The sequence below is a fragment of the Sceloporus occidentalis genome, unplaced genomic scaffold (assembly GCF_023333645.1).
Source record: "Sceloporus occidentalis isolate IW3139 unplaced genomic scaffold, rSceOcc1.0.p SCAF_348, whole genome shotgun sequence".
Taxonomy (NCBI): domain Eukaryota; kingdom Metazoa; phylum Chordata; class Lepidosauria; order Squamata; family Phrynosomatidae; genus Sceloporus; species Sceloporus occidentalis.
In genome coordinates, this window is record NW_028317328.1 from 10,001 (window position 1) to 36,495 (window position 26,495).

Sequence of the window (26,495 nt, forward strand, 5' to 3'; positions counted from 1 at the left end):
AATATTAGCCCCTGCTGCCAATATATATTAACATTAGCCCCTGCTGCCAATATATACCGTATTTGCCCGAATATAGGCTGCACTTTATTCCCCCACTTTAAAGACTTAAAGTGGGGGTGCGCCCTATATTCAGGGTTTAGCACAGTTTGTATTTGCCCGACGCCCGGGTCATGCAGTTCTGGGCACCGGACAGGAAGCAGGGTTAGGATCCAGATCCCCCGCAGCGGTGCAGGGGACCTGGATCCTACTCTCCGGCATCTGTGGACGTCTACGCGATGCGCTAAGACAGCCTCACCTGCCAGCACTTTCTATGGGGGGGTGCCGGCAAGGGATATTGTTAAAGCACATTGTGCAGACGCGCAGGCAGCGGAAGTTGTTTACGCTCGCATCGCCGCAGCCGGTGAACGTCTGCGTGATGTGCTTTAACAATCTCCCTTGCCGGCACCCACCCCATGGAAAGTGCTGGAAGGGGAGGCTGTCTCAGCATATCGGGGGGGGGGGAGGGGGGACGGCAGAGTGGCAGCATATCGGGGGGGGGGGCGAATGGCAGCATATCTGGGGGGGGTGAATGGCAGCATATCTGGGGGGGGCAGAGTGGCAGCATATTTTGTGGGGGCAGAGTGGCAGCATATCTTGTGGGGGCAGACTGGCAGCATATCTTGGGGGCGGCAGAGTGGCAGCATATCTTGGGGCGGCAGAGTGGCAGCATATCTGGGGTGGGCAGACTGGCAGCATATCTGGGGGCAGAGTGGAATATCTGACGGAGCAGAGTGGCAGCATATCTGGGGGCAAAGGGGCATATCTATAAGTAAGGTGCATTAACCCCTTCGTGACAAAGGCTGATTTTACTTTTTGTACCCTTCGTGACAATGGCCGTTTTAACATTTCTGCGCTGCTCGTGTTTAGCTGTAATTTTCTTCTTTCCCGTGTACTGAACCCACACAAGCTATATATTGTTTTTTTCAGGACAAGAAGGGCTTTCTTTAGATGACACTGTATCATATTATTTACTATTAAAAAAAGTATAAAATATGGTGAAAAATTTAGAAAAAAATGACTTTCTAACTTTTAGTTGAAAAATATTTTACTCATTTATAAAAGGTACAGAAAAAACCTGCTAAATAGATTCTACTATTTGTCCTGAGTTTAGAAATACCCAATGTTTTTATGTTTTTTTTGCTTTTTTCTACACGTTATGGGGCAATAAGTACAGGTAGTGTTTTGCTATTTCAAAGCCATTTTTTCCAAATCTGGTAATTCTTCCCCCCATCTGCCATTTCGGGTATCTTTGAAGCCGGCCAATGCAATTTACCCCATGCTCTCCGGAGCAGTCACAGCCCGTCCCGGGGTAAGTATTTGGTGTCGCTGAATGCCTCCTGATCGAGGCATTCCAGCGACACCATTTAAGTTTAGGAGGTGATTGTTGATCGCCTCCTAAACGCTTTTTAAAAGGGCGTCCGCCGCCATACAATGTATGGCGGATGTTGACGCCCTGGGGAGGGGGCCAGACATGGCCCCTGGTGCCGATCGTGGCGTTGCTGAATGCCTCAAGGTCGAGGCATTACAGCAACGCCGTTTGGGTGCAGAAAGCGAACGTAGATTGCTTTCTGCACCCGTTTAAAGACATGACGGTCCTGGCACGTCAATTGTCACTAACCTGATGTTAGTGCATGACGTGCCAGAACCGGCAATTGTCATTAAGGGGTTAAAATGGCTATTGGTTTTCTGTTTGTATGTAATAATTGTTGACTAACTGCATAATAGATACCAAAATTTTTAAAATACAGTGAGTTAGAATACTGTTTTACTATTCCACTAATGTGTATTTTTTCTAAAAATCTAAAATTTTCTTTAAAAAAGCACCTAACCCATAGGGTGTGGCCTATAATCGGGTGCGGCCTATAATCGAGCTAATACGGTATTAAAATTAGCCCCTGCTTCCAATATATATTAACATTATATATATATTACACCCTGTTGCCAATATATTTTAGATTAAAAAAACTCGATCCCGGGAAAGCATTTCCTTGGGCCCTGCTCCAGTAGCATACGTAAAGTGGGGCGAGAGGGGCGGTACGCCCGCGCACTGTATGAGGAAATCGCCGGGCCGCTGACGTCTGGACGGCCCTCGGACCAAGGAAATCGGCAAGAGAGGTAAGGGGGCGCGGGAGAGTGAATGCGTAAGTGGGTGAATGAATTTTAGTGGGTGAATACATGAAGTTAGTACTAAGTTAGTGTTTAGAGGCAGAAATGGCACAGGCAGGCTGATGGGGCAGGGATGGCACAGACAGGCTGTTTCAGGGGCAGGGTTGGCACAGACAGGCTTTTCCCAGGGGCAAGTTGTTTCAGGAGCAGGCTGTTTCAAGGGCAAATGAGGCACAGGCAGGTTGCTTCAGGGGCAAATGAGGCACAGGCAGGTTTCTTCAGGGGGCAAAGGAGGCACAGGTAGGTTGATTCAGGGGCAAAGGAGGCACAGGTAGGTTGATTCAGGGGCAAAGGAGGCACAGGTAGGTTGATTTAGGGGCAAAGGAGGCACAGGTAGGTTGCTTGAAGGGCAAAGGAGGCACAGGTAGGTTGCTTGAGGGGCAAAGCAGGCACAGGCAGGTTGCTACAGGGGCAAAGGAGGCACAGGCAGGTTGCTACAGGGGCAAAAGAGGCACAGGCAGGTTGCTACAGGGGCAAAAGAGGCACAGGCAGGTTGCTACAGGTCACAGGCAGGCTGCATCAGGGGCAGAGGTGGCACTGGCAGGCTGCATCAGGGGTAGAGGTGGCACAGGCAGGTTGCTAAATGGGCAGGGGTGGCACAGGCAGGTTGCTAAATGGGCAGGGGTGGCACAGGCAGGCTGTTGTAGGGGCAGAGGCCTTCCACATTGACATACAGATAAAAATTGTTTTTGTGTGTGGGTGTGTGTGTGGGGCGCCACATACAGGATGTACTCCGGGGTGACAGTCAGTGCAGCCTTCCCTCCTTCTGACCCTACCGTGACATTGAGAGGTCCTCTCCCCTGTAATCATCCCTTTGTCCCCTCATTCACTTACACCCTGTAGTTCAGGTATAGATCAAATAAACACACGTAAACAGCACATGCATGTACAGATCAAATGAATAAGACATAAAAACCCTGTATTTGCTGGTATACATAAATAATGTATGGAAACAGCATAGCAAATATACAGTAACATAATGTGGGGGTATAGATCAACTAGAATTTACATAAAAACTCAGCATTAAAGGTATAGATAAAAACCCCTAAATTACAAGCATAGATCACAGGTTGCACACCCCAAAGGCCAGCCCTGGCATCCACATTGCCAACATAGAACCTGCCTGGTACCCAAATTACACACATAGGACATGCCATCTTTGTCCCCAAACAGCAAGCCCTGTGCCATCTTGGTGCCCAAGACTTAAACACCCTGCTTGTGCCATCTTTGCCTTTCCACAAATCAATTATACATCTATGATACACACAAAAACTTTTACAGTCACTCACTAATTTACACATATTCATTAATGCTCTCTCTCATTCACACAATTCATCCACACATTAATTCATATTCTCATTCACACAATTCATGTGCCTCTGCCCCCCCCCCCTGCTGCACTGGCCAGCTATCGTATCTCACAGTCACACAGTACTGCCTCATCATCATGGGAATGGCATGAGGACCCCGCAACAAAGGCTGTTCTGAGGAGCCAGATGACATTTTAGCTTGGGTGATGTATAAATGGATCATAAAAACACTCTTCAAGCCCTGTAACAATGAAAGTTGGTATCGAGGTGAAAGAAAAGGTGTAACATCAGAAGTAGAATTTTTAAAGATGGGATACACCATTGAGCTACGGTTGTACAGAAAACACACACATTCTTACACTCACATATTTGTAAGGAAGTTTTATTTTACTGAGAAGGTTTCAAATACTAGTACCTGATCCATTATTCTTCAAAATTGACAATAATTTAATCATGCTTCAGGCAAAGAAAACTAGAAAGTCTCTGCCGGATGCCGCTCATCAGGGGGGTGCCACCACACCCGCACCCCTCCAGAGACAGACAGTAATGTCTGCTGCTAGAGGAGCAGGCTCGGTTGGTTAGATCAAGGATCTCCCTCTAACTTGCTTAAAGTCAATCAAGCGCGGCAACTGATGCTGTGCATCAGGATTTGATGTCATATCCCGGCACACAACACTGAAGCCACGCCTTCCGCACTGACTGGAAAGACAGGACACAGAAGAAGAAGCTCCAAGAACGAAGAGGAGGACGAAAAGTGACAGTGATAGAGAAAAGGTAGGAAAACATTCAGTGAGAGTGGATTAGTAAGTGTGTGAGAGTGATGGGTGTTATGCTGTAGTTTATGCTGGATGTTTGTGAATGAATGTTTGTGAACGAGTGTGTGTGTGATGGCATGGATGTGTAAGTGTGGGGGGTGGGATAGCATGGCATAGGAAGGCTGTAATAAAATTCCTATCATGCCCAGGTGCCAGCATGTACTGGACATGATAGGAGTGTGATTGCTGTTAGCAATTATACATATATATTTAATATTATTGATTTTTTTTGTCCAATATTGGTCCACTTTTATTAAAAGTAACACACCAAAATTGGACAGAAAAATCAATAACAATATATATATATTATTATATGTATATATGTATTATTATTATATATATATGTATTATATATATTTTTTTGTCTAATTTTGGTGTGTAACTTTTAATAAAAGAGTTTTTTTTCACTTTTAAAAGGTGGGGGTCATTTTTGGCTTTGCCCAAGTGAATGCTGAATTTTCGGTTTCGGTCCAGAATTTTCATTTCGGTGCAACCCGTATACCACATCAATGTTTGGCTTAGTATATCGTGATAGAGGTTATGCTGTACCCCCGTTAATGTTTGCCTCAGTATATAGTGATAGGCGTTATGCTGTACCACCGTCAGTGCGTGCCACAGCACCAACACAGCCCCGGTGCAGCAGCAACCCCAGGGCCGGCCCTACCATGGAGCAGAGTGGGGCAACTGCTCCAGGCGCCACTTTTAAAGGGGCAGCACTTTGCCACCCCAACCCCTTTTTTTTTTTTTTTTTTTTTTAAAGCGGAAGAGAGAGGGCGCCGAGTGGTTTTCAGTACCCGCTCTGCGCCCCTCTCCTCTGCGAGCCCTCTAGCTCGGTCTCGGTGCTGGCTTGTAATGCTGAGTGCGCTCCTTGTCATTTCTGGCGCTCAGCATTACAAGCCGGCACCAAGACCGAGCAGGGAGACTCGCCCCAGGACTGCTGAAAGGTAAGTACAAAGGGGGGGGATAGGGTAGATAATAGGGAGGCAGGGAGGGAGAGGAAGGGTAGATAATAGGGAGGGGGAGGAAGGGTAGATAATGGGGGTGCAGTAGAAGAAGGGTAGATAATGGGGGGGTGGCATTTTAAACTTCGCCCCAGGCGGCATTATGCCTTGGGCTGGCCCTGAGCAACCCCCTTCTCTCTACAAGGCTGCTTCTGTCTCGCGCCGAAGGAGTCGACCGCTGGTGTCAGGAGGAAGCGTAGTTTGGCGGGAGTACCCAGTTGGGGTACATGGCGTCCCGTCACAGGGTATCCAACACCCGGTATAATATGTCTTGTAAATGCTAGAGATCTATAGAAATGCTATATACACAAGGTATTTTCAAAACCTGTTTTAACTTTTTTCATCATCACACATATACACTCACTGGCCACTTTATTAGGTACACCTGTACAACTGGTTAACACAAATAGCTAACCAGCCAATCACATGGCAGCAACTCAGTGCATTTAGGCATGTAGACATGGTCAAGACAACTTGCTGAAGTTCCAACCAAGCATCAGAAAGGGGATTTAATATACTATACATGTAATAGCCTTACTTTTTTGGGGGGTTAATGATATTCATATATTCGCTGTAGGTTATGTTGTTGTGCTCACACTGTTTATGTCAGTCCTTTTCATCTTATTACATTTAATTGCTTTGTAATTGGATTCTAATTGCACGTGTTGATGACGTGCAATCTCACCACTCCCCTTTATACCCTATTTAAGGGAAACAAATTCAGTGTGATAAGAGCGGGGTGCCGCTCGAAACGCGTCCCGATTTCGGGTCTCCTGTGCACGTAGGTGCACTCAGGTGTGAACTATGTTTTTAATATTGAAGTAAAATAAAAGCTGGAAGTTTTTTCATTCAAGTGCTGGATCGACCCCTTCTTTTCCTTTGTGTTTATTTCACGCATCGAGTCCGTGGGGATCCGTACAGACGAATACATAGGGAGGTGAGCTGGCTTTTGCATTTATTCAATTTTGATGGTTGTTGATGCCAGATAAACTGCTGATCTACTGGGATTTTCACACACAACTATCTCTAGGGTTTACAGAGAATGGTCCGAAAAAATATCCAGTGAGTGGCAGTTGTGTGGACGAAAATGCCTTGTTGATGTCAGAGGTCAGAGGAGAATGGGCAGACTGGTTCGTTACAACCAAGGTATGCAGAATACCATCTCTGAATGCACAACACGTCGAACCTTGAAGCAGATAGGTTACAGCAACAGAAGACCACACAGAGTGCCACTCGTGTCAGCTAAGAGCAGAAAACTGAGGCTACAATCCGCACAGGCAAACCAAATATTGTACAATGGAAGACTGGAAGAACATTGCCTGGTCTGATGAGTCTCAATTCTAACTGTGACATTCAGATGGCAGGGTCAGACTTTGGCGTAAACAACATGAAGCATGGATCCATCATGCCTTGTATCAAAGCTTCAGGCTGCTGGTGGTGGTGGTGGTGGTGGTGGTGTAATGGTGTGGGGGACATTTTCTTAGCACACTTTGGGCTGAGTCTGACCGACTACCTCCGCTGACTTGTGCTCCCTTAGCCTGGGACAACACACTCTTTCCCCGGTTTTCCAGTCACCAGCCGAGACTCAGTGTAGGGTATAACCAAAACGAAGACTACTTTTCACACACAGGGCTGGATATAGCCAGCAAAGCACACATTAACATAAAACAAGATATTGGGCTACAAACCGCCCCCTTAATCTGCCTCCCAGAGACAACAGGGTCAGTAAAGGGATTAACCAAACAATGGGGTCCCAACTTCTACTATCTATTACTGGAGGGGACAACTTAGTAATGCACCATGGGGTAGGGGGGGTTGATATTAAAGTAAAACAATGGTGGTCACTCCCTGGTTGCAGATCCCGGCCATCTGCCAGGAATAACCCCCTCAGCAAGTGATGAGATGATATCCTGCTGGGGGTAGCCACAGAAGTCTTTACAATGTCAGGGCCCATAGGCAATAGGGAGGAGGCTGGCTGTCAGGCCTCTCCAGTGGCCCCAGTGATGGAGGATTCCGTCACAGTACCCATCTTCCGACGGCTGCTTCTAGCAGGATAATGCACCATGTCACAAAGCTCACATCATCTAAAACTAGTTTCTTGAACATGACAATGAGTTTACTGTACTCCAATGGCCTCCACTTTCACCATAACTCAATCCAATAGAGCACCTTTGGGATGTGGTGAAAGGGAGATTCACATCTTGGATGTGCAGCCAACAAATCTGCAGCAACTGCGTGATGCCATCATGTCCATATGGACCAAAATCTCTGAGGAATGTTTCCAGCACCTTGTATAAAGTATGCCACAAAAATAAAGGCAGCTCTGAAGGCAAAAAAGTATGCCACAAAAATAAAGGCAACTCTGAAGGCAAAAGGTGGCTAATAAAGTGGCCAGTGAATGTATACACAGTCATGTTGAAAAGAAAAACTACACACTTTGAACTCTATGATTTTACATATCAGGACATAATAACAATCATCTGCTCCTTAGGAGGTCTAAAAATGAGGTATATACAACATCAGATGAACAACAAAACATGACATATTACACCGAGTAATGGTTTATTTAACATAAAAAAAGCCAAAACGGAGAAGCCATGTGTGAAAAACTGTGTACACCTTATAATTCAATAGCTTGTAGGACCACCTTTATCAGTTACCAACTTGAAGTAATGGATTTCTGTATGACTATCAGTTTCTCACATATTTGCGGAGGAATTTTGGTTCACTCCTCTTTACAACCTTTTGCTACAATTTATTGGGGTTTGCAGGCATTTGCTTATGCACAACTCTCTTAACCCCTTAAGGACCAGGCTGTGTTTTACCTTTTGTACCATTGGGACCGAGGGAACACTTTTGCGGTGTTCGTGTTTAAATGTAATTTTCTCCTCACTCATTTAGTGAACCCACACAAATTATACGTTTTTTTTTTTTTCAGGACAAGAAGGGCTTTCTTCAGATAGCATTGTTTTGATCATATTATCTAATTTCCCATAAAAAAGTAATAAAATATGATGAAAAATGTAAAAAACCCCCCCACATTTTCTGACTTTTACCCATCCAAAAAAGCTAATGAAAAAACCTACTAAATATATTCTACTATTTGTCCTGAGTTTAGAAATACCCAATGTTTTTATGTTTTTTTGCTTTTTTCTGCACGTTATGGAGCATTAAGTACAAGTAGCGTTTTGCTATTTCAAAACCATTTTTTCCAAATCTGGTAATTCTTCCTCCCATGTGCCATTTTGGGTATCTTTGAAGCCGGCCAATGCAATTTACCCCATCAAATCATATATTTTTGAAAACTAGACACCCCATGGTATTTCAAATGCTAGAATTTTAACTCTTTCCATGCACTAATTCTACCACCAGTCTTTGTCAAACTTTGTGGTAGTAATTTATTTTGTGTTTTTTTATCGCTAAAATTGCTCTTCAGGTATGGATTTACAGCTCCTGGCATACAACACTTTCAAACACCACCCCAATATGTGTTCAGCAACATCTCCCGAGTACAGTCATACCCCCCATGCATGGGTTTGTCGGGTTGTTTGGGAGGTAAAACGCCACATTTAGGAAGTGCACATTTTTTTACTTTTACATCTGGTCATTCTGCCCCCATGTCCTAATAGGACCATCTTTGAAGCCGGCTAATTCAGTTTACCCGATCATACCATATATTTTTAAAAACTAAACACCCCAAGGTATTTCAAATGCTAGTATTTTAACCCTTCCCCTTCCAATACTTTGGGTACTATTACATCACTATCAAACAACACCCTAATATGTGTTCAACAACATCTCTCGAGTACAGTGATACCACCCATGCATGGGTTTGACTGCTGTTTGGGGTTAAAAGGCCACATTCGGGAAGTGCGCTTTTCCCCCCCTATTTTGGTCAGTCTGTGCCTATGCCCTATCTTTGAGCCCGGCCAATACAATTTACCCCATCAAACCATATATTTTTGAAAACTAGACACCCCAAGGTACTTAAAATGGTAGTATTTAACCCTTTCCATGCATCAGATTCTACCACCAGCCTTTGCCACACTTTGTGGTAGTATTTTTTTTGGTATTTTTTTCACACAAATAGTACTTTAGGTATAAATTTATAGCTCCAGGTATACGTCACTATCAAACAACACCCCAATGTGTGTTCAGGAACATCTCCCGAGTACAGTCATACCCCACATGTATGGGTTTGTCTGGTGTTTGTGGTTAAAATGCCACATTTTGGAAGTGCGCTTTTTTCCCCCCATTTCGGTCAGTCTGTGCCTATGCCCTATCTTTAAGCTCGGCCACTCCAATTTACCCCATCAAACCATTCATTTTTTTTTTAATTAGACACCCCTTGGGTATTTGAAATGCTTTTATTTAAATTTTTCCATGTCAGGATTTTTGGGAAGATACAGCGCTAATTTTAGCATTTGCTCATAATAATAAACTTTATTTTATTTATTTTATTCTTTTTGGACTTTTTTTTTTTTTTACATTTTGCTGGAACTGGATAGTTCCTCTGATGCATAATAATTTTTAAATGTTACCATGTTTTTTTTCCCCTTTTTTCATTTTTGTATATTTTACTGCTCACATAGTGATTAGAAAGCTGGGATCCATTGACTTGTATGGTTGAATGCAGTACCTGTATTCAACCTGCAAGGGGAGCCAGAGTTCTCTAGAGGGTCTGGAGACCTTCTAGCGAACTTTTTCAAGTTTATTATTTTTTTTCCCCGAGCGGCCGCCATCTTGCGGATGGCGAAGATCACCGGCAGTGGTCCTGGGGTAAGTGTTTGGTGTCGCTGAATGCCTCCTGATCGAGGCATTCCAGCGACACCATTGAAGTTTAGGAGGTGATCATTGATCGCCTCCTAAACGCTTTTAAAAACGGGCGTCCGCCGCCATACAGTGTATGGCGGATGTTGACGCCCCGGGGAGGGGCCAGACATGGCCCATGATGCCGATCTCGGTGTTACTGAATTACAGCAACACCGTTTAAGCTTAGAAAGTGATCGTTGATCACTTTCTAAGTTTGTTTAAGTCTCATGATGTGTTAGGCACGTCATAGGTCGTTAAGTGACCGTTTTGCATGACGTGCCTGACCCGGCAATGGATGGTTAAACCCCACTGGTTTTACTGGGCCACTGCAACACTGAGTCTTTTCTGTTCCATCCATTCTATTGCCGATTTGCAGGAACTCTTCTGTATACCATTGACTGCAAGGTACCCAAGATCCTGTGGCTGCAAAACAAGCCCAAATGATCATCCCTCCACCACTGTGCTTGAAAGCTGGTATGAGGTGTTTGTGCTCATATGCTGAGTTTGGTTTTCGCCAAACATGGCGCTGTACGTTATGGCCAAATATCTCCACTTTGATCTTATCTGTTCAAAGAACATGGTTCCAGAACTCCTGTGGTTTGTTTAGATACAACTTTGCAAAACTAAGCTGTGGTGCCATGTTCTTTTTAGAGAAAAAAGGTTTTCTCTTGGCCACCCTTGCAAACAAACCTTCAGTCTTTTTTCTAATTGTACTTTCAGTTAACATGCTGAGGCCTGTAGCGTCTGAGATGTAACTCTTGGGTTTCTTGTAATTGTTCTGAGCATTACACAGTCTGACATTTCACTCCTGGAAAGATGGGCAATTCTTGAATGTTTTCCACTTCTGAATAATCATTCACACTGACTTTAATATTGTTTTAAAATACCTTTATAAGCCTTACTAGATTGATGGGCAGCAACAATTGCTTCTCTAAGATCATTGCTGATGTGTTCCCTCCTTGACATTGTGTTAACACACACCTGAATGCTCCAGACCAGCAAACTGCTAAAACTTTGGCTTTTATAGAGGTGGTCACACTTGCTGAAGATCAATTTATCAAGGGCATTTGATTTGTCTACTACTTGGCATCTCAATTCCTATGGAAGCAGTAAGGGTATACTTAGTTTTTAGCACATAGCTTCTCCATTTTGGCTTTTTTTTTTTTTTTAAACATTACAAATCATGAGACTGTGTAATATGTCATGTGTTGTTCATATATACAAACATACAGGAAAAAAACAATAAACAATGTATGTGTGTATGCTAAATATGAAAAAGAGAACCATAATGAAGAATGTAAGGCAAAAAAAACTTCAGTCTTTAGGGTATGGAATATGCCTGGGTTTGAAGTTTATATTAAAGGGTACTAAGCTCACAAAATAAAAACCTGGAAGCATAGAATTGTTATACAGGATTGCCACCTACACAGATGGATACCCATCAAAGAAGATCAAGTAAATTATATGGAAGGGCAAAATATCATACCGCAAGAAATTTCCAATCTGTCTGCACATGTAGAGGGCTTGTTGAGTAGCCTTCTTCCACTGAATAATTTCCAAGGAATAAGTCAATCGAATCCTTAAAAACATTATAAAAAAAATAAATACATTATGCATAAATCAGCTGTTTATTGTAACAAAATCTTGAAAGTGTAACATTTATATGTCTGAAGTAAATGGACACAGGACTTGATAATATACTGTATTTGCTCGATTATAAATACTTTAAAATGCTCTTAAAAATAACCATCTTATATCTGAGGTCGTCTTCTAATCGGACCTCAAATAGAGGTCTGACTACAAGACTAAGATCCCCCGCAGTGCTGCAGGGGACCTGCATCCTCCTCTCTGGCAGCTGGTGGATGTCTGTGCGATGCGCGCAGACAACCTCTGCTGCTGCCAGCACTTCCTCTTGGGCTTTTATGATGGAGCGCCGGCATCACATGACCTTCCGGTGCTCATTCATAGAAGCCCAGCGCATCCCACAGACCTCCACCAGCTGCCCCACTAGACGGCAAGGAATCTGAAGCACAGTGGACAAGTCTAGGGAAGCACTGGTAAGTCGGGGGAAGGGTAAGAGTGGCATGTGAGGGGTATAAGGGCTTTCTGGAGGCAGAGTGGCATATAAGGGGTTGAAAGGAATATCAGGGAGGCAGAGCGGCATTTAGGTGTGTATAAGGCATATCTGTGGGGGGCAGAGTGGGAAATAGGGCGTCAAGAGGCATATCTGGGAGACGGTGGCATTTAGGGGTGTATAAGGCATATCGGGGGGGGAAGAGCGGCATATAGGGGGTATAAGGCATATCTGGTGGCAGAGTGGCAAATAGGGGGTATAAGGCATTTCTGGGGGGGCAGAGTGGCATATAAGGGGGGCAGATGTGCATAACTGGGGGCAGGTTGGCAAATAAAAATGCATTTTTCTCAATCAGTTTTTATTAAATACGAAAAAATAGTTTACATGTGAATATTTAATATTTTTTTCCCCTAAATTAATATTCAAAAGGTGGGGGGTCGGTAATATACGGTAATAATTAATTGTTGTACAGGATAGACAAAATGTTTCAACTTGTTCACTATCAGTAATATTGTGATGTACGCAGCTTGAAGACACAGATCAAACTAAGAGATCACTTACAGCTAAATGGCAGGTGTGGCATGTAATAATAAACTGTAATAATAATAAACTGTTGTGTGCAATGTATATGATGTGTGTTTGAATAATTTAAATGCACTGTTGAGAGGTTGTATATATGTACCATAAGCAAACAGGTTCTATATTAACCCCTTAAGGACAGAGCTGGTTTTATTTTTGTTTTTATTTTCAGGACACGAGGGGCTTTCTTTAGAGATCACGTATTTTACTATACTAAAAAAAAGAAAATTACTTTTTTTTCTTTCACATTTACAAAAGCTAATTAAAAAATGCTAAAATTATACTATTATTTACCGTGACTTTAGAAATAGCAATTTTTTTTGCAAGTTATAGTGCAATGGGTACAAGAAACATTTATTGTAAGCTTGCGAGCAGGGCTCTCTCCACCTAATGTATCGGTTTGTCTTAGTCTGTCGATTCTCTTCTTGTCATACCCCTTGAATATATGTATTGTATTAAGCGATGCATAGATTGTTGGCGCTATATAAATAAAAGATAATAAAAATAATTTTAAAACCATTTTTTTCAAATCCTAGCATTCTGCCCCATGTTCTATTTGGGACATCCTTGAAGCTGGTCAATTCAATTTAACCAATTAAACCATATATGTTTGAAAACTAGACAGCCAGGGTATTTCAAATTCTAGTAACTCTACCAGCTGTTTTGAAAGTTAGTCGTAGTATTTGTGTTTTTTTCCCATACACATTGTACTTCAGGTATGAATTTACAGTTCCTGGTATATGTCACTGCCAAACAACACCCCAATATGTTTTCAGCAACATTTTCTGAGTACAGTGATACCACCCATGCATGTGTCAGGTGTTTTTGGGTTAAAAGGCCACATTTGGGGCATAAACAATTCAGTTTTTCAAATTGGAATTTTTACATGTGATCATTCTGCCCCATGTAATAAGTGAGACATCTTTGTACCGGGCCAATTTAATTAACCACATTAAACCATAAATTTGTGAAAATTAGACACCCTAAGGTATTTCAAATGCTTGTATTTTCCTTTCCATGCACTTATGTTACCACAAGCCTTTGGAAAAGTTGTGGTACTATTTCTGTGTGTTTTTTCCCCACACACATTGTAATTCAGGTATAAATTTAAAGCCCCTGGTATATACCACAGGCAAACAATCTAACATATGTGTTGAGCAACATCTCCTGAGTACAGTGATACCACCCATGCCAGGATTTTTGTGAAGATCTGATTTTAGGAAATAAAAAAAGATTTGTTTTTACATTTTGTTGGCAGTGAAAGGTTCTTCTAACAGTGAAATTACTTAATTTTTTTGTATTTTATTTTACAATTCACATTATGATTAGTAAGCTGGGCTCCACTGACTTGCATGACTGAATGCAGTACCCTCTTGGGATCTTCTTTTTCTAGTATGCACTGCAATCCTGCCAGAGGCAACAGCGAGAGGCTTGCGGCTGCTCTCCAGACCGATCACAGTGCATCCTGGGGTAGGATTTCAGTCTTACTGACTGCCTCGATACTGAGGCATTTCAGCAACACTCTTTCAGAATTTAAGCCATTTTAAAGGATGCCGCCGCCGCCGCCACCATATTTATTAGCGCACACGTTGTCACTGCGGGGACCAATCACCAGGGCCCCTCAGCTGTTTTGGTGTTGCTGATATTATGACATTACAGGAACACAGTTTGGGAAAACAGCTGGGAAACACAGGATAACTTGAACACAAAATTAAATTCACTCCCCCATGTGCTTTTGCTAATGACATCACAAATTACATGATTACCTTACCCATGATTTCAGTATGACAGCATAAATACCACAATTACCGTATTGGCTCGAATATAGGCCGCACTTTCCCCCCCCACTTTAAGTCTTTAAAGTGGGGGTGCGGCCTATATTCGGGGTCTAGCGCCCGGGCAGGCAGCGGGGTTAGGATACAGATCCCCCGCAGCGGTGCAGGGGACTCGTATCCTACTCTCCGATACGCTCAGACAGCGTCCCCTGCCAGCACTTTCCACAGGGGGGGGTGCTGGCACGGGAGGTTGTCTAAGTGCATCGTGCGGACGGTCACCGGCTGCGGAGGTTGTTTACCCGCATCGCCGCAGCCGGTGACCATCCGCACGATGCGTTTTACCTCTGCCCCCCCCCCGACTTACCAGAGCAGACTCCCGGGTGTCTTGCGGGGCCGGCGGGGGACATCTACGCAATACGCGTATACAACTTCCGGTGCCGGAGCATGCTCTGGTAAGTCGGGGGGGGCAGAGTGGCAGCATATCTCGGGGGGGGGATGAGGAGGACAGTGGCAGCATATCTCGGGGGGAGGAGGAGGACAGTGGCAGCATATCTCGGGGGGGGGGAGGACAGTGGCAACATATCTCGGGGGGGACAGTGGCAGCATATCTCGGGGGGGGGGAGACAGAGTGGCAGCATATCTCGGGGGGGGGGGCAGAGTGGCAGCATGTTTTTTTGGTGCTTTTTTAAAGAAAAAACTTTTTCTTTAAAAAAGCACCAAACTTTTAGGGTGCGGCCTATATACGGGGGCGGCCTATATCCGAGCCAATACGGTAATTACACCACAAACCACTATATCAGTGGCATCACTAGTAACATCAAAGATGCACCTCCACACATCATCTGGGAACACTAACTTTACACTTAAAGCTCTTATTAGTACTTCAGTTCAAGCCAGAGCACTGGCAGTTTGACAGTGATATAAATGTGTCAGGCATCAACTGCAATGTGACTCTTCATCTATTTACTATTTTTCCAGTGCAATTGTTGATGCAATTTGCGATGTCCTGTCGGATGTCATTAGTAGATGCACATGGGTATCTTGTTTTTCCTGACTTTTTTGTATTATTATTTTTTACCTTAACGCAAGAAAGTTTGTTTTTGCTATTTTATTTCCTTTTTTACTGTTTAAATATATCAATTGACTGAAATTATAATTATTTCCACCCTCACTTCCGTGCTTTAGTCAAGCTAACTCCTGTCTTCAGTCCAAATCTGCCTTATACCCCCTCATTGCCCTTTCAGCCTCTTTAAGACCCAGATGCCTTCTTCAGACATCTCACCCCCATCTGATGAGGCATCTGGTAAGGTACCCCCCCAACTTTTCCCTCCAGTCACTTCAGCCCCCCATCTGATCCCTCAGCCACTATATTTCTCCTTTCTTCTCAGCTGTTGTCTCCTCAGCCATTTCAGACCCAAAGAACCCCCCCTGTGACGGATCGTCCTGTGCCCCAGACTGCACACATCCGCCCACCAGCTCCTTCCCTCTCCCAGTATGCGGGCACGCTGTGGCTGTCCAAAGAAAGCAGTCACACGCCAGCACTTCCCTCAATCATGAGACGGGACTTCATGATTTGAGGTTAAAACAGAACTCTCTTTATTACAAACACAAAGAAGTTATATACAATCTCCATTCACTGTGCACCGAACCTAACCCCCAATCCTATCAGCCACATCCCATCACAAATCCCATCAACCACATCCCCTCACAAATCCCATCAGTATACAGGGGATGTATCAAGTGAGGAGATTAAGGGATACAATGGGTTTCCCCCACCTGTATTATCCCCCCTGTAGTGCGGGTGCCGTCTGGGCAGACAGGCCGTGCTGGCTGATTAAGAGCCCCAGACAGATTACAGGATTGTCTCTTTGAAGGCCGGAGCTGCAGCCACATTCAAACAGGGTACAAATAAATATAATAATAATAATAATAACAGTGAAGATCAGACATGGTTCTTCACACCCCCTTCAACCACCTCAGCCCCAGATATGCCCCTTTAGACCACCATTTCCCATTTCACCATCTGCACCCTTCAACTCTACATCTCCACCATCACCTGCACACTTCAGCCCCCCATCTTCCCCTTGATCCCTCAACTGCCCTATTAAGCTGCTTCAGCCCTCAAATGCATCTGAAGAAGCCTCTGTATTATGGGCACTGTATATATATATATATAAAAAAAAAAATTTTATCTGACCTAGTGGGCAAGCTGCTTCAGTCCCTTTACCTCACTGAAGATCAGTGAACTGGTGGAAAAGCTGCCTTAGCCTCCTAACTCCCCATCTCACCAACTGCCTCCATCGATGACCTCACTGTAGATTTATTAACCGTTGCAATGCCAGAGAACTGCAATAACTGATCTGGCACTATAGGGGTTACTTTTTTATTCTGACTCAGCTGTGCTTAAAATAATGTACAAGAATGTTAATATCATGACAAAGATTAATATAATAAAATGTCTCATACAGTTGTCATACGTTACAGGATAACCATATGGCTATTTCAGAATCCAATTAGCAGAACTCAACGTGGATTTGTGAAAGACAGGTCTTGTTAAACGAACCTATAAGAAGTTAGTAAAAATATAGATCTGGGTGTGGCTGTAGATGTGATTTATCTGAACTTTGCTAAGACATTTGATAGGGTTCCACATAAATTACGCTACAAATGAACAGAAATAGGCTTAGGGGCAAATGTCTGTATTTGGATCGGACATTGGCTAAAAGACAGAATGCAGAGAGTTGTTGTGAATTGATGTTTCTCATACTGTACACATGTTTCAAGTTGAGTGCCTCAGGGGTCTGTCCTGGGTCCTCTTCTTTTTACTTTGTTTATTAATTAAGCTGCATTGAGAGCCATGTCACAGTTTTCGCAGATGACACAAAACTAAGCAGGGTAATTCAGACTAATCTTGATGTTTCTCCTTTGCAGGAGGATTTAGACAGAGTGGGGGACTGGGTAGGCAAGTGGCAGATGAGGTTCAATATAGATAAATGCAAAGTTATGCATTATGGTAAAAATAATAAAAATGCTACTATGAAAGGAATGGAATATCCCTGGGGAAAACTACCAATGAGCAGGATTTAGGAATAATGGTAGACAACTTGGCAACAGTGTGCAATGCCAGCAAGCAGCTGCAACGGCCAATAAGGCTTTGGCATGCATACAATGAGGTATTGATTTACGGGAGGAGGATATCATCTTGCCTCTTTACAGGTCAATGGTAAGGCCTCACCTTGAATATGCAATAGAGGTCTGGGCACCGGCCCTTAAAAAGGATATCATGGAACTTGAAAAAGTGCAGAGGAGGGCTAAAAAATAAGGGGGGTGCAAGATATTAGTTACGAAGAGAGACTACAAAAGTTTAAATTATAAACCTGTTCATTAACAGAAATGTACAAAGAACAAGAGGTCACTCACTAAGACTAGAAGAGCAGAGATTTCATAGACAACAAAGGAAGGGATTCTTTACAGTTAGGCCAATAAAGGCATTGAACACACTGCCAAATACATTACATACCTTCAAAAGGGGTCTAGATATTTTTTTTAGAAGTTTTTTTTTGCCTTCTTTTGGATCAAGAGTAGGAAGTTTCACCCTTATGTACCATCTAACTATATAACTATGTAGCTATAATATGCATGCTTAAATTCCCTTACAATATCAACCTCTTCCATTTCTGCTGGGAGCCTGTTCCTCTACCAACCTCTCAGTAAAGAAAACGTTATTTCCTTCCTAAAACACATATTGAAATGCAATTAGTGTTCCATATCTTGACAAATATCCCATGTGTGCCTTAAAACATATCAAACATGTCCAGTGGTGCCTCCAGCTTTCATATGGACTGGCCAAGCATGTCTCCAGACTTAAACCCTATTGAGCATCTGTGGGGCATCTACAAACGGAATGTGGGTGAGCGCAAGATTTCTAACATCCACCAGCTCTGTGATGTCGTCATGGAGGAGTGGAAGAGGACTCCAGTGGCAACCTGTGAAGCTCTGGTGACCTTCATGCCCAAGAGGGTTAAGGCAGTGCTGGAAAATAATGGTGGCCACACAAAATATTGACAATTTGGGCCCAATTTGGACATTTCCACTTAGGGGTGTACTCACTTGTGTTGCCAAGGTTTAGACATTAATGACTGTGTGTTGAGTCATTTTGAAGGGACAGCAAATTTACACTTTTATAAAGGCTGTACACTCACTACTTTACATTTTAGCAGAGTGTTATTTATTTTGTTGTTGTTAAATAAAAATATATAATAACATATTTACAAAAATGTGAATGGTGTACTCACTTTTGTGAGATACTGTATGTATAGTGTATAGGTAGCGTTTTATAACTGGCCCCCCTAATATGAAAGCTGGAGACGCCACTGTGCCGTGCACCGTGCACACGCCTTGGCACGGCCCTGGCCTTGGTGATGGGGTGGCCTCACGGCCGCCTGGCGTTCTGATTGGGGGGCACAGCATGATGTAGGGGGGCCATGGCCCCCTCTGCCGATGCCACTGAACATATATTATATGATAATATATCTTCCCTCACCAATTCAAATTTGCAATCTGATGCTATCAACTAAAACCGTGTAAAAAAGTACAATAATGTATATTTGTTTTAAGCACTGAATTACCATATTTGCTCGATTATAAGACGAATTTTTTCCCCCAGAGTAAATGCTCTGAAAAATAACCATCGTCTTATATTTGAGGTAATCTTATAATCAGACTTCAAAAAAAGGTCTGACTACAAGACTAAGATCCAGATCCCCGCAGTGCTTCAGGGGACCCTGATTCTTTTCTCTGGCTACCTCCGCTGCTGCCGGAACTTCCTCTTGGGCTTCTATAATGGAGCGCCGGCATCACACGACCTTCTGGTGCTCAGTCATTGAAGCCCCGGCGGAAGTGCTGGCCAGCAGCAGCGGAGGTTGTCTACGCACATCGCCCACACGAGACACCAAGGAATCTGAAGCATGGGGTCTAGGTATGATCTATGACAGCCGGGGAAGGTCTGCACGATGGACGCAGACAACCCCCGCTGCTAGCCACACCTCCTTCCTGCGGCAGCAGAAGTTGTCTATGCGAATTGCGCAGACATCTACACGCTGCCCCAGCTACACACCGGGGACTCAGAAGTACCGGTAAGTGGGGCGGGGCGGGGACAGGAGGATCCAGGTCCCCTGCAGCTGCGGGGGATCTGGATCTTAGTTGTCTCATAGGCAGACCTATTTGAGGTCTGATTATAAGACGACCCCGATTATAAGACGACCCCGTCTTATAATCGAGCAAATACGGTAATATATATATTTTTCTGCAAGTTATAGGTACAACTAGCATTATGACATCTCAAAATCATCTTTTTTGGTAATTCTGCCCCCCCAAGTGCTATATATAGCACTTATATATATATAGCCTGGAAGAAAGACGTGACAGGGGGGATATGATAGAAACATTTAAATACTTAAACGGAATCGCCACAATAAAGGAAGAACGTTTATTTAAAAAAGGGAAATACTACCACAACACGAGGGCATAATCTTAAGCTAGAGGGGCAAAGGTTTAAAGGTAACATCAGGAAATCTTACTTTACGGAAAGGGTAGTGGATGCATGGAATAGCCTTCCAGCAGAAGTGGTAGATGTTAATACTGCAAAGACATTTAAGCAAGCATGGGATAGGCATAAGGCTTAGCTAGATATAGGATAAGGCCAGGTACTAAGGAGAGTATCCAGAAGTTGGGCAGACTGGATGGGCCAAATTGTTCTTATCTGCCGTCACTTTCTTGTAAAAAGTAGTTTATTGAGATTAGTGGATTAGATAAAGAGATGACCACTTCGTCTGCATATAGTGATATTTTAAAATCCTCGTTGTTAATCTTGACACCTGTTATATCATGATTGTTTCTTACTTTCTTAGCAAAGGGTTCTAGAGTAAGAATATATAGAATAGGTGACAGAGGGCAACCTTGTCTGGTGCCGTTTTGAAGATTAAACCAGCTGGAACATAAATATATTCGGGGCCATTACAAACCATTGTGCGGAAATCTGTTCATAAGACTATGCATAGGACACGTGGTCATGCATTTAGACTGGAAGAAAGGAGATTTAGACTAAAGCAGAGGAAAGGGTTTTTTACAGTAAGGACAATAAGGATGTGGAATTCTCTGCAGAGGTAGTTTTATCGGAGTCTGTACAGATGTTAAAACTGCAACTGGATGGATACCTGGAAAAACATAATATTCGGGGATATAATCTTTAATTAAGGGGAAACAGTTTATTGATCCAAGGAGAAATCTGTCTGCCATTTTGGGGTCAAGAAGGATTTTTTTCCCCTGGTTAGTGCAAAATTGGAAAGAGCGAAACTGGGTTTTTTTTTTGCCTTCTTTTGGATCAACAGCAACAAAGTAACAGATATAGGAAAGGCTGAACTGAATGGACGCATGTCTTTTTTCAGCCTATATAACTATGTAACTAAGTAACTATGTAACATAGCCCGTGACCGACAACGCGTGTGCTGGGGTTTGAATAGTGGGAAATAATAGCAGTGTAAAACCACAGTAATTCCAAAGGATCTAAGAGTGGTTTTAAGGAACTCCCAACTGACCCTATCAAATGCCTTTTCTGCGTCTAATGAAAGGGTCAGGAGGGGGTATCCAGCTTTTTCGGCATGGTCCATCCCATCTATCAAATGTCTAGTGTTGTTGGTGGAGTCTCTGCCTGGTACAAAGCCCACCTGGTCTGGGTATTCAGCATGGGTTTTAATCTTTCTGCCAATATCGCAGAAAATAGTTTAATATCGACGTTGATTAGAGAGATGGGGCGATAACTTTTTAGGTCCTCTGGGTTCTTTTTTTTTTTTTTTTAAATTGGGAGGATATTTGCCTGCAGAATTTCTTTTGGGCATAGGCAGTTGGTCTATTATATCTATTTTTAAGGTTTTATAAAAAAAATTAGTAAATCCATCCGGGCCTGGCGTTTTATATCTTTGAAGTTTATCGATTATGCTGCTTAGTTCTTTTTTCTCAATTGGTCTATGTAGTATTTATTTCTGATCTTTTGAAAGAACTGGCATATTTGCTGTATCCAAGTACTCCTCTATTACCATATCATTAGTTTTCATTGAATTACTATAAAGTTTTTCATAATATGACCTGAAACCCTCTGCCACGTCTTCTGGAGACATTCATATTATGTCATCTGACACAATTTTAGTTATTCTGTCGTTAGCTCTTTTCTTTTTAAGCTGGTTGCTCATTATTTTGTCTGGTCTATTGCTTTTATGATATCTTACTCTGTTTGTCCATAAATCATCTAGTTTTCTCTAGTTCTTTTTGATTCATTTTTTCTCTGAGGGATTGTAGTTGGTTTTTATACTCCAGGATGGGATCAAGCTTGGCTTTTGTAGCTAATTTATAGTATGAAATATATAATTAGTTCAATGGTTGCTTGTTAGTTAGTCTCATTTTTTTTTTATTTTAATGAAGTATCCTTCTATGACCGCCTTGTAAGCACACCATCTAATAGCTTGTGATGGTTGTCCTATCTTATTTTCTAGGAAAAAGATCTTAGTCATCTCCGAGATATACTGTCTGTTCTCCTCAGAGTAAAGGATGGAGTCATCCAGACGCCATGTCGTGTATGGAAATGGATCCCACTTGTCCTTTATCTCAAACAAAATAAAGCTGTGGTCTGACCAAACATTCTCCCTCATTGTTATTTGTTCCAATTGACTTAGTGCTTAGATGTGAGTAGTCTCTTGTAGTAGGGTGTTTTAATCTCCATAAATCATAAAGGTTATCTCTTTGTATAATTTTACAGAAGGATTTAGCTCTTTTTTTTGTTTGTTTTTTAAGTTTTTGGTAATAGACTTATTTTTGCCAACTTCTTTATCCAGTTTGTCGTCTAAAAACAATTGTAGCCACCAGCCAGAATAAGTGCCCCTGTTCTCACTTTATCTACCCTGTCCAGAATATTTTGAAGATGTGAAAGGGGCTCTGTGTTAGGAAAATAGATATTAACTAGCGTATAATTTACGTCATTTAATCTACCCACCTATATGAGATAGCATCCTATATCTATATCTTGTTCAAGAAAATACATTTTAATCCGTATCCTATTATAAAATTGCCACGCCTCTTTTTCTTGTCTAACATCGATGCTTGGTAGGTATGTGGATATAATCTACCACCCCATCTAATTTTATCAATGTTCCTCCAATGGGTTTCTTGAAAAAATGCGACATCGATCTTCTCCTTACGTAAGCAGGAGTATACTCTACTTCGTTTCATCGGCTAGTTCAGCCCTTGGGTGTTAACTAAGATACATTTGACCCCCATTTTTATGACGGTAACTATTTATAGTTTTAACTAGATCTACTTCAAGAGCTGTAACTCGCCCATGATCAAAATAGAGGATTTGATTCATTTATCTCCAAAAAGGCCATGTAGTAATGCTAAAGCGCTCCACAAATTTGGACACTTATATAGGAAGCATATAAGTATATAATCTAATTTATCTAATATTGCCAGAGTTAGGGGAAATCGGTGTAGTAATACTAAAGTACATAATCTCAAAATGTTAAGCGACAATTGTCGGCCTTCAAAGAACCTTCAATAGCTATACCAATTATTTGGGTGCTTATAGAGAAAACATGTCTTTATAAAGTCTAATGCATTAATTGTCGTATATCGTGAAAGCTCTATTAAAGTGCTAACGTGCATATGCCTAGTATTAAAAAGGGGGGGGGAATCAAAACCAAAAATTCATATCAGTATATTGTTTATATAAAGAGCATGTCTAAAGGGAATCTAGTTCGCTAATTACCATATTTCTTGGCAGCTATATTAAAATGAGAACGTGCATATACCCAGTATTGAAAAGGGGGAAAAAATTAATGAATGAATGAATAAATAAATATAACCAACTCATCATTTTCCCTGGAGTCCGTGTAAACATACTAAAGTGCATAATCTCAAAGTGTTAGGGAACGTTTTATCAATCTTACAAAAAAGGACTTCGAGCGAGTGAACGGCTAATTTAAACACATATCATGTAGGTTGATAGCTTTGTGAACCATAATCGTTACCACCTCAAACATATAGTAATTCCCCCCCCCCCCCAAAAAAAAGACTTCCTTTGAGGTTTTATTCCTTCTAGATTTTAATATATTCTCTTTCCAATGGGAGGAAGAAAAGCTGACGATTTCTAGGAATATTCTCTGCTAGTTCTTTTGGTTTCCTCAGGCGGTGGCATCTGTCGATTATGTTGACCAGTGTAATGTCTTCTATGTGCATGTCTTGTATTAGGTCTAGTAAGAATGTCTGAAGTTTATCATTAGAGTAAGTCTATGGAATATTTCTGAAATGCAAATTAAGTCTGCGTGAGCGGTCCTCAAGGTCAGATATTTTGATTTGCAAGGCTTCATATTTATTTTCTAGGTTTCTAACAGACTCCACAGTCATTTTCTGCTGTTTTTCCAGTGAGTCATATTTGGTTTCTATCTTTATGACTTTTTCAGTCAGAGTAGTGATATCAGCCTTGATTTCCTTAGAGCTGTTAGAGATCTCTTGTTTTATGTTTTCCCTTAAATCATCCAGAGCATTTTTGTAATATATCTTTCGTAATTAGTGTATTGTCAGGTCTTATAGGGCTAGACATTGATTCTTCCATGGAGGAAATTAACTCAGCATGTGAGTAGTCTAGGGTCTCTTGACTGCCTGGAGGAAAAGAAAGATGTAATTCCTTTATTGGGTTTAGAATCTTTCTTATCTTTTTCTCTGGCTTTAGAGATCTGCTGTTTAGGCGGCATATTCAACGCAAGGAAGCAGGTTATAGAAATGAGTCGCTGGTTGGCTAATATTTCCCAGCTGTGATATAAAGAATATATTCTGCAGGGGTTAAGCTAAAGCAATGGTCGTATATCGTTAGTAATTGGTTTTAAGAGGTTTGCCACAATAAAAATAAACCCCGTAAAATTAGAGTACTTATCTGCAGCTCCCTGATATGTCCAGGTGTTCCCTGGTCTGTTTGGGGGCTTTATTTAACTGGGATTAGATATTTAAAGTTTGCTGTTTTCGTGCCGTTTTCGTTCCATTGCGTTTTAAGTGATTTTCGTTAGAAAAGCTGTTTAATATATGAACAATTAAGTAATTAAAGTCCACCGTTTTCGTTCAATCCATTTGACTGTTTTCTTTAGTGAAGTTATTTGTTGTGTGGGCCGGGAATCAGCCCTCAGTAATGTCCGGTATACTCTGGCTTGATTTCGCGGTGCGGCTTCGTTGTTCAAACGGGCTTCGGATTCTAGACGGCAGTGCGACAGTGCAGTCAATGCGGCATAGGGAATGTTGGTATGGCGTTGCCGACATCTCAGTGCGGCGCATCTTGGCTGTTACGAAGGCAAAGCCGCTAACACTGCATAGCGGCTCATGCCGCGTGGGAACCCCTCAGCTCCACCTCCTGGAGCGTGCACTGTCACATCTTCATGTTCCACCACGCCCCCATCCCTCCATACTCCAGCAAGAGAGGTGGCCTCTCTTTTTAAGGACCGGTGCCCAGAATTGTACCTCGTATTCAAGGTGAGGTCTTTCCATTGACCTGTAGAGAGGCAAGATAATATCCTGCACCCGTGAATCAATACCTCACTGTATGCATGCCAAAACCTTATTGGCCCTTGCAGCTGCTTCCTGGCATTGCGCACTGTTGTCAAGTCTGTTATCTACCATTATTCCTAAGTCCTTCTTGTTGGTAGTTTTCCCCAAGTATATTCCATTTAAAGAATAGGTTGCATTTTTATTATTTTTACCATAATGCATAACTTTGCATTTCTCTATATTGAACCTCATCTGTCACTTGCACGTCCAGTCCCCAACTCCCCAGTCCCCAAATCTTCCTGCAAAGAAGAAACATCTAGATTTTTCACCAAAACACTGTGTTGCTTAGATTGTTTTGCACAGGGTATGTGTTATGTTAGAGAAACCTGGCCAAAATTGTTAAGCTGCATCTCCTGATTACGGAGATACCCCACATCCTTAGTTTTTTCTTTCTTTCTAGAGAGCCATATCCATCCCTTACATATAGTAGGCTATAGGGGTACATATTTATTTATTTTTTTAAATTGTATTTGTATATTTTTGTCTTTTTTTTTTTTTAAGCGTTGCACAGTGTAGTATGGGACCTCTTGAAAAGGTTATTAATGCCAGTGATGTCACAATGAAATTACTTAGCTCCCTTTATTGTTATTTTTTTTATTGTATTATTTTAGTGATTTTTTTTGTTTTGTTTTTCGTTTGCGTTTTGCTCTTCCCTGCAATCCCCCTGCACCGATCACATTGTGATCTGCATGCAAGTCTCGATATACATGCATTGGGATCACAGTGTCTCGGATCAGTGCGCCCATAAAAAAAACCCCTAAGAACTCTGGGCAGGTACTGCATTAAAACATGCAAGTCCATGGTGCTCAGCTTTCTAATAACAATGTGATTAGATGTCACACAAAAAAAAAAAAAATGTAAGGTCCAAAAAAGAAAGTTTATTTTTAGGAGCAAGTGCTAAAATTAGAGCTGTATCTTCTCACAAATCCTGGCATTGAAAGAGTTTAACTACTAGTATTTGAAATACCCATGGGGTGCCTAGTAAAAAAAAATCTGCCATAGATTAGGAGAAATTTAACCTCGTGTTGTAAGGATTTATCTTATTCCTTATTATCCCTTATATAAAATTCTGACCACGGCACCTACATTGCACAAAACGTGTTTCTAGTCCATACATATAAAGTTTTATATAAAGTAAATTTTACCTGTCTAAATCCATCAGAAAAATTGTTTTTGTAGTAGCGTATAAGGGAGTTCCAGCCATCCATTATAAGTCCCCACTGAGTTCTCTTCCCAGTCCTTAAAAACAAAATAAAAAACAAAATAAAAAAAAAAGGTTTGCA

The 26,495-nt window shown here is 42.0% G+C and overlaps 1 protein-coding gene across 1 annotated transcript in view; it reads right to left on the reverse strand.

The window, feature by feature from the left end:
- Positions 1 to 26,495, reverse strand: part of LOC149274084 (phosphatidylinositol-3-phosphatase SAC1) — a gene marked incomplete at its 3' end in the record, with an annotated part of 145,336 nt that overhangs the window by 768 nt on the left and 118,073 nt on the right. The window contains exons 17-18 of the mRNA XM_089505851.1: positions 26,358 to 26,451; positions 11,630 to 11,722 (exon numbers count right to left, since the gene is read on the reverse strand). Of these exons, the coding sequence (XP_089361977.1) occupies positions 11,630 to 11,722; positions 26,358 to 26,451 (187 nt within the window). The remainder of the gene's footprint in view (positions 1 to 11,629; positions 11,723 to 26,357; positions 26,452 to 26,495) is intronic.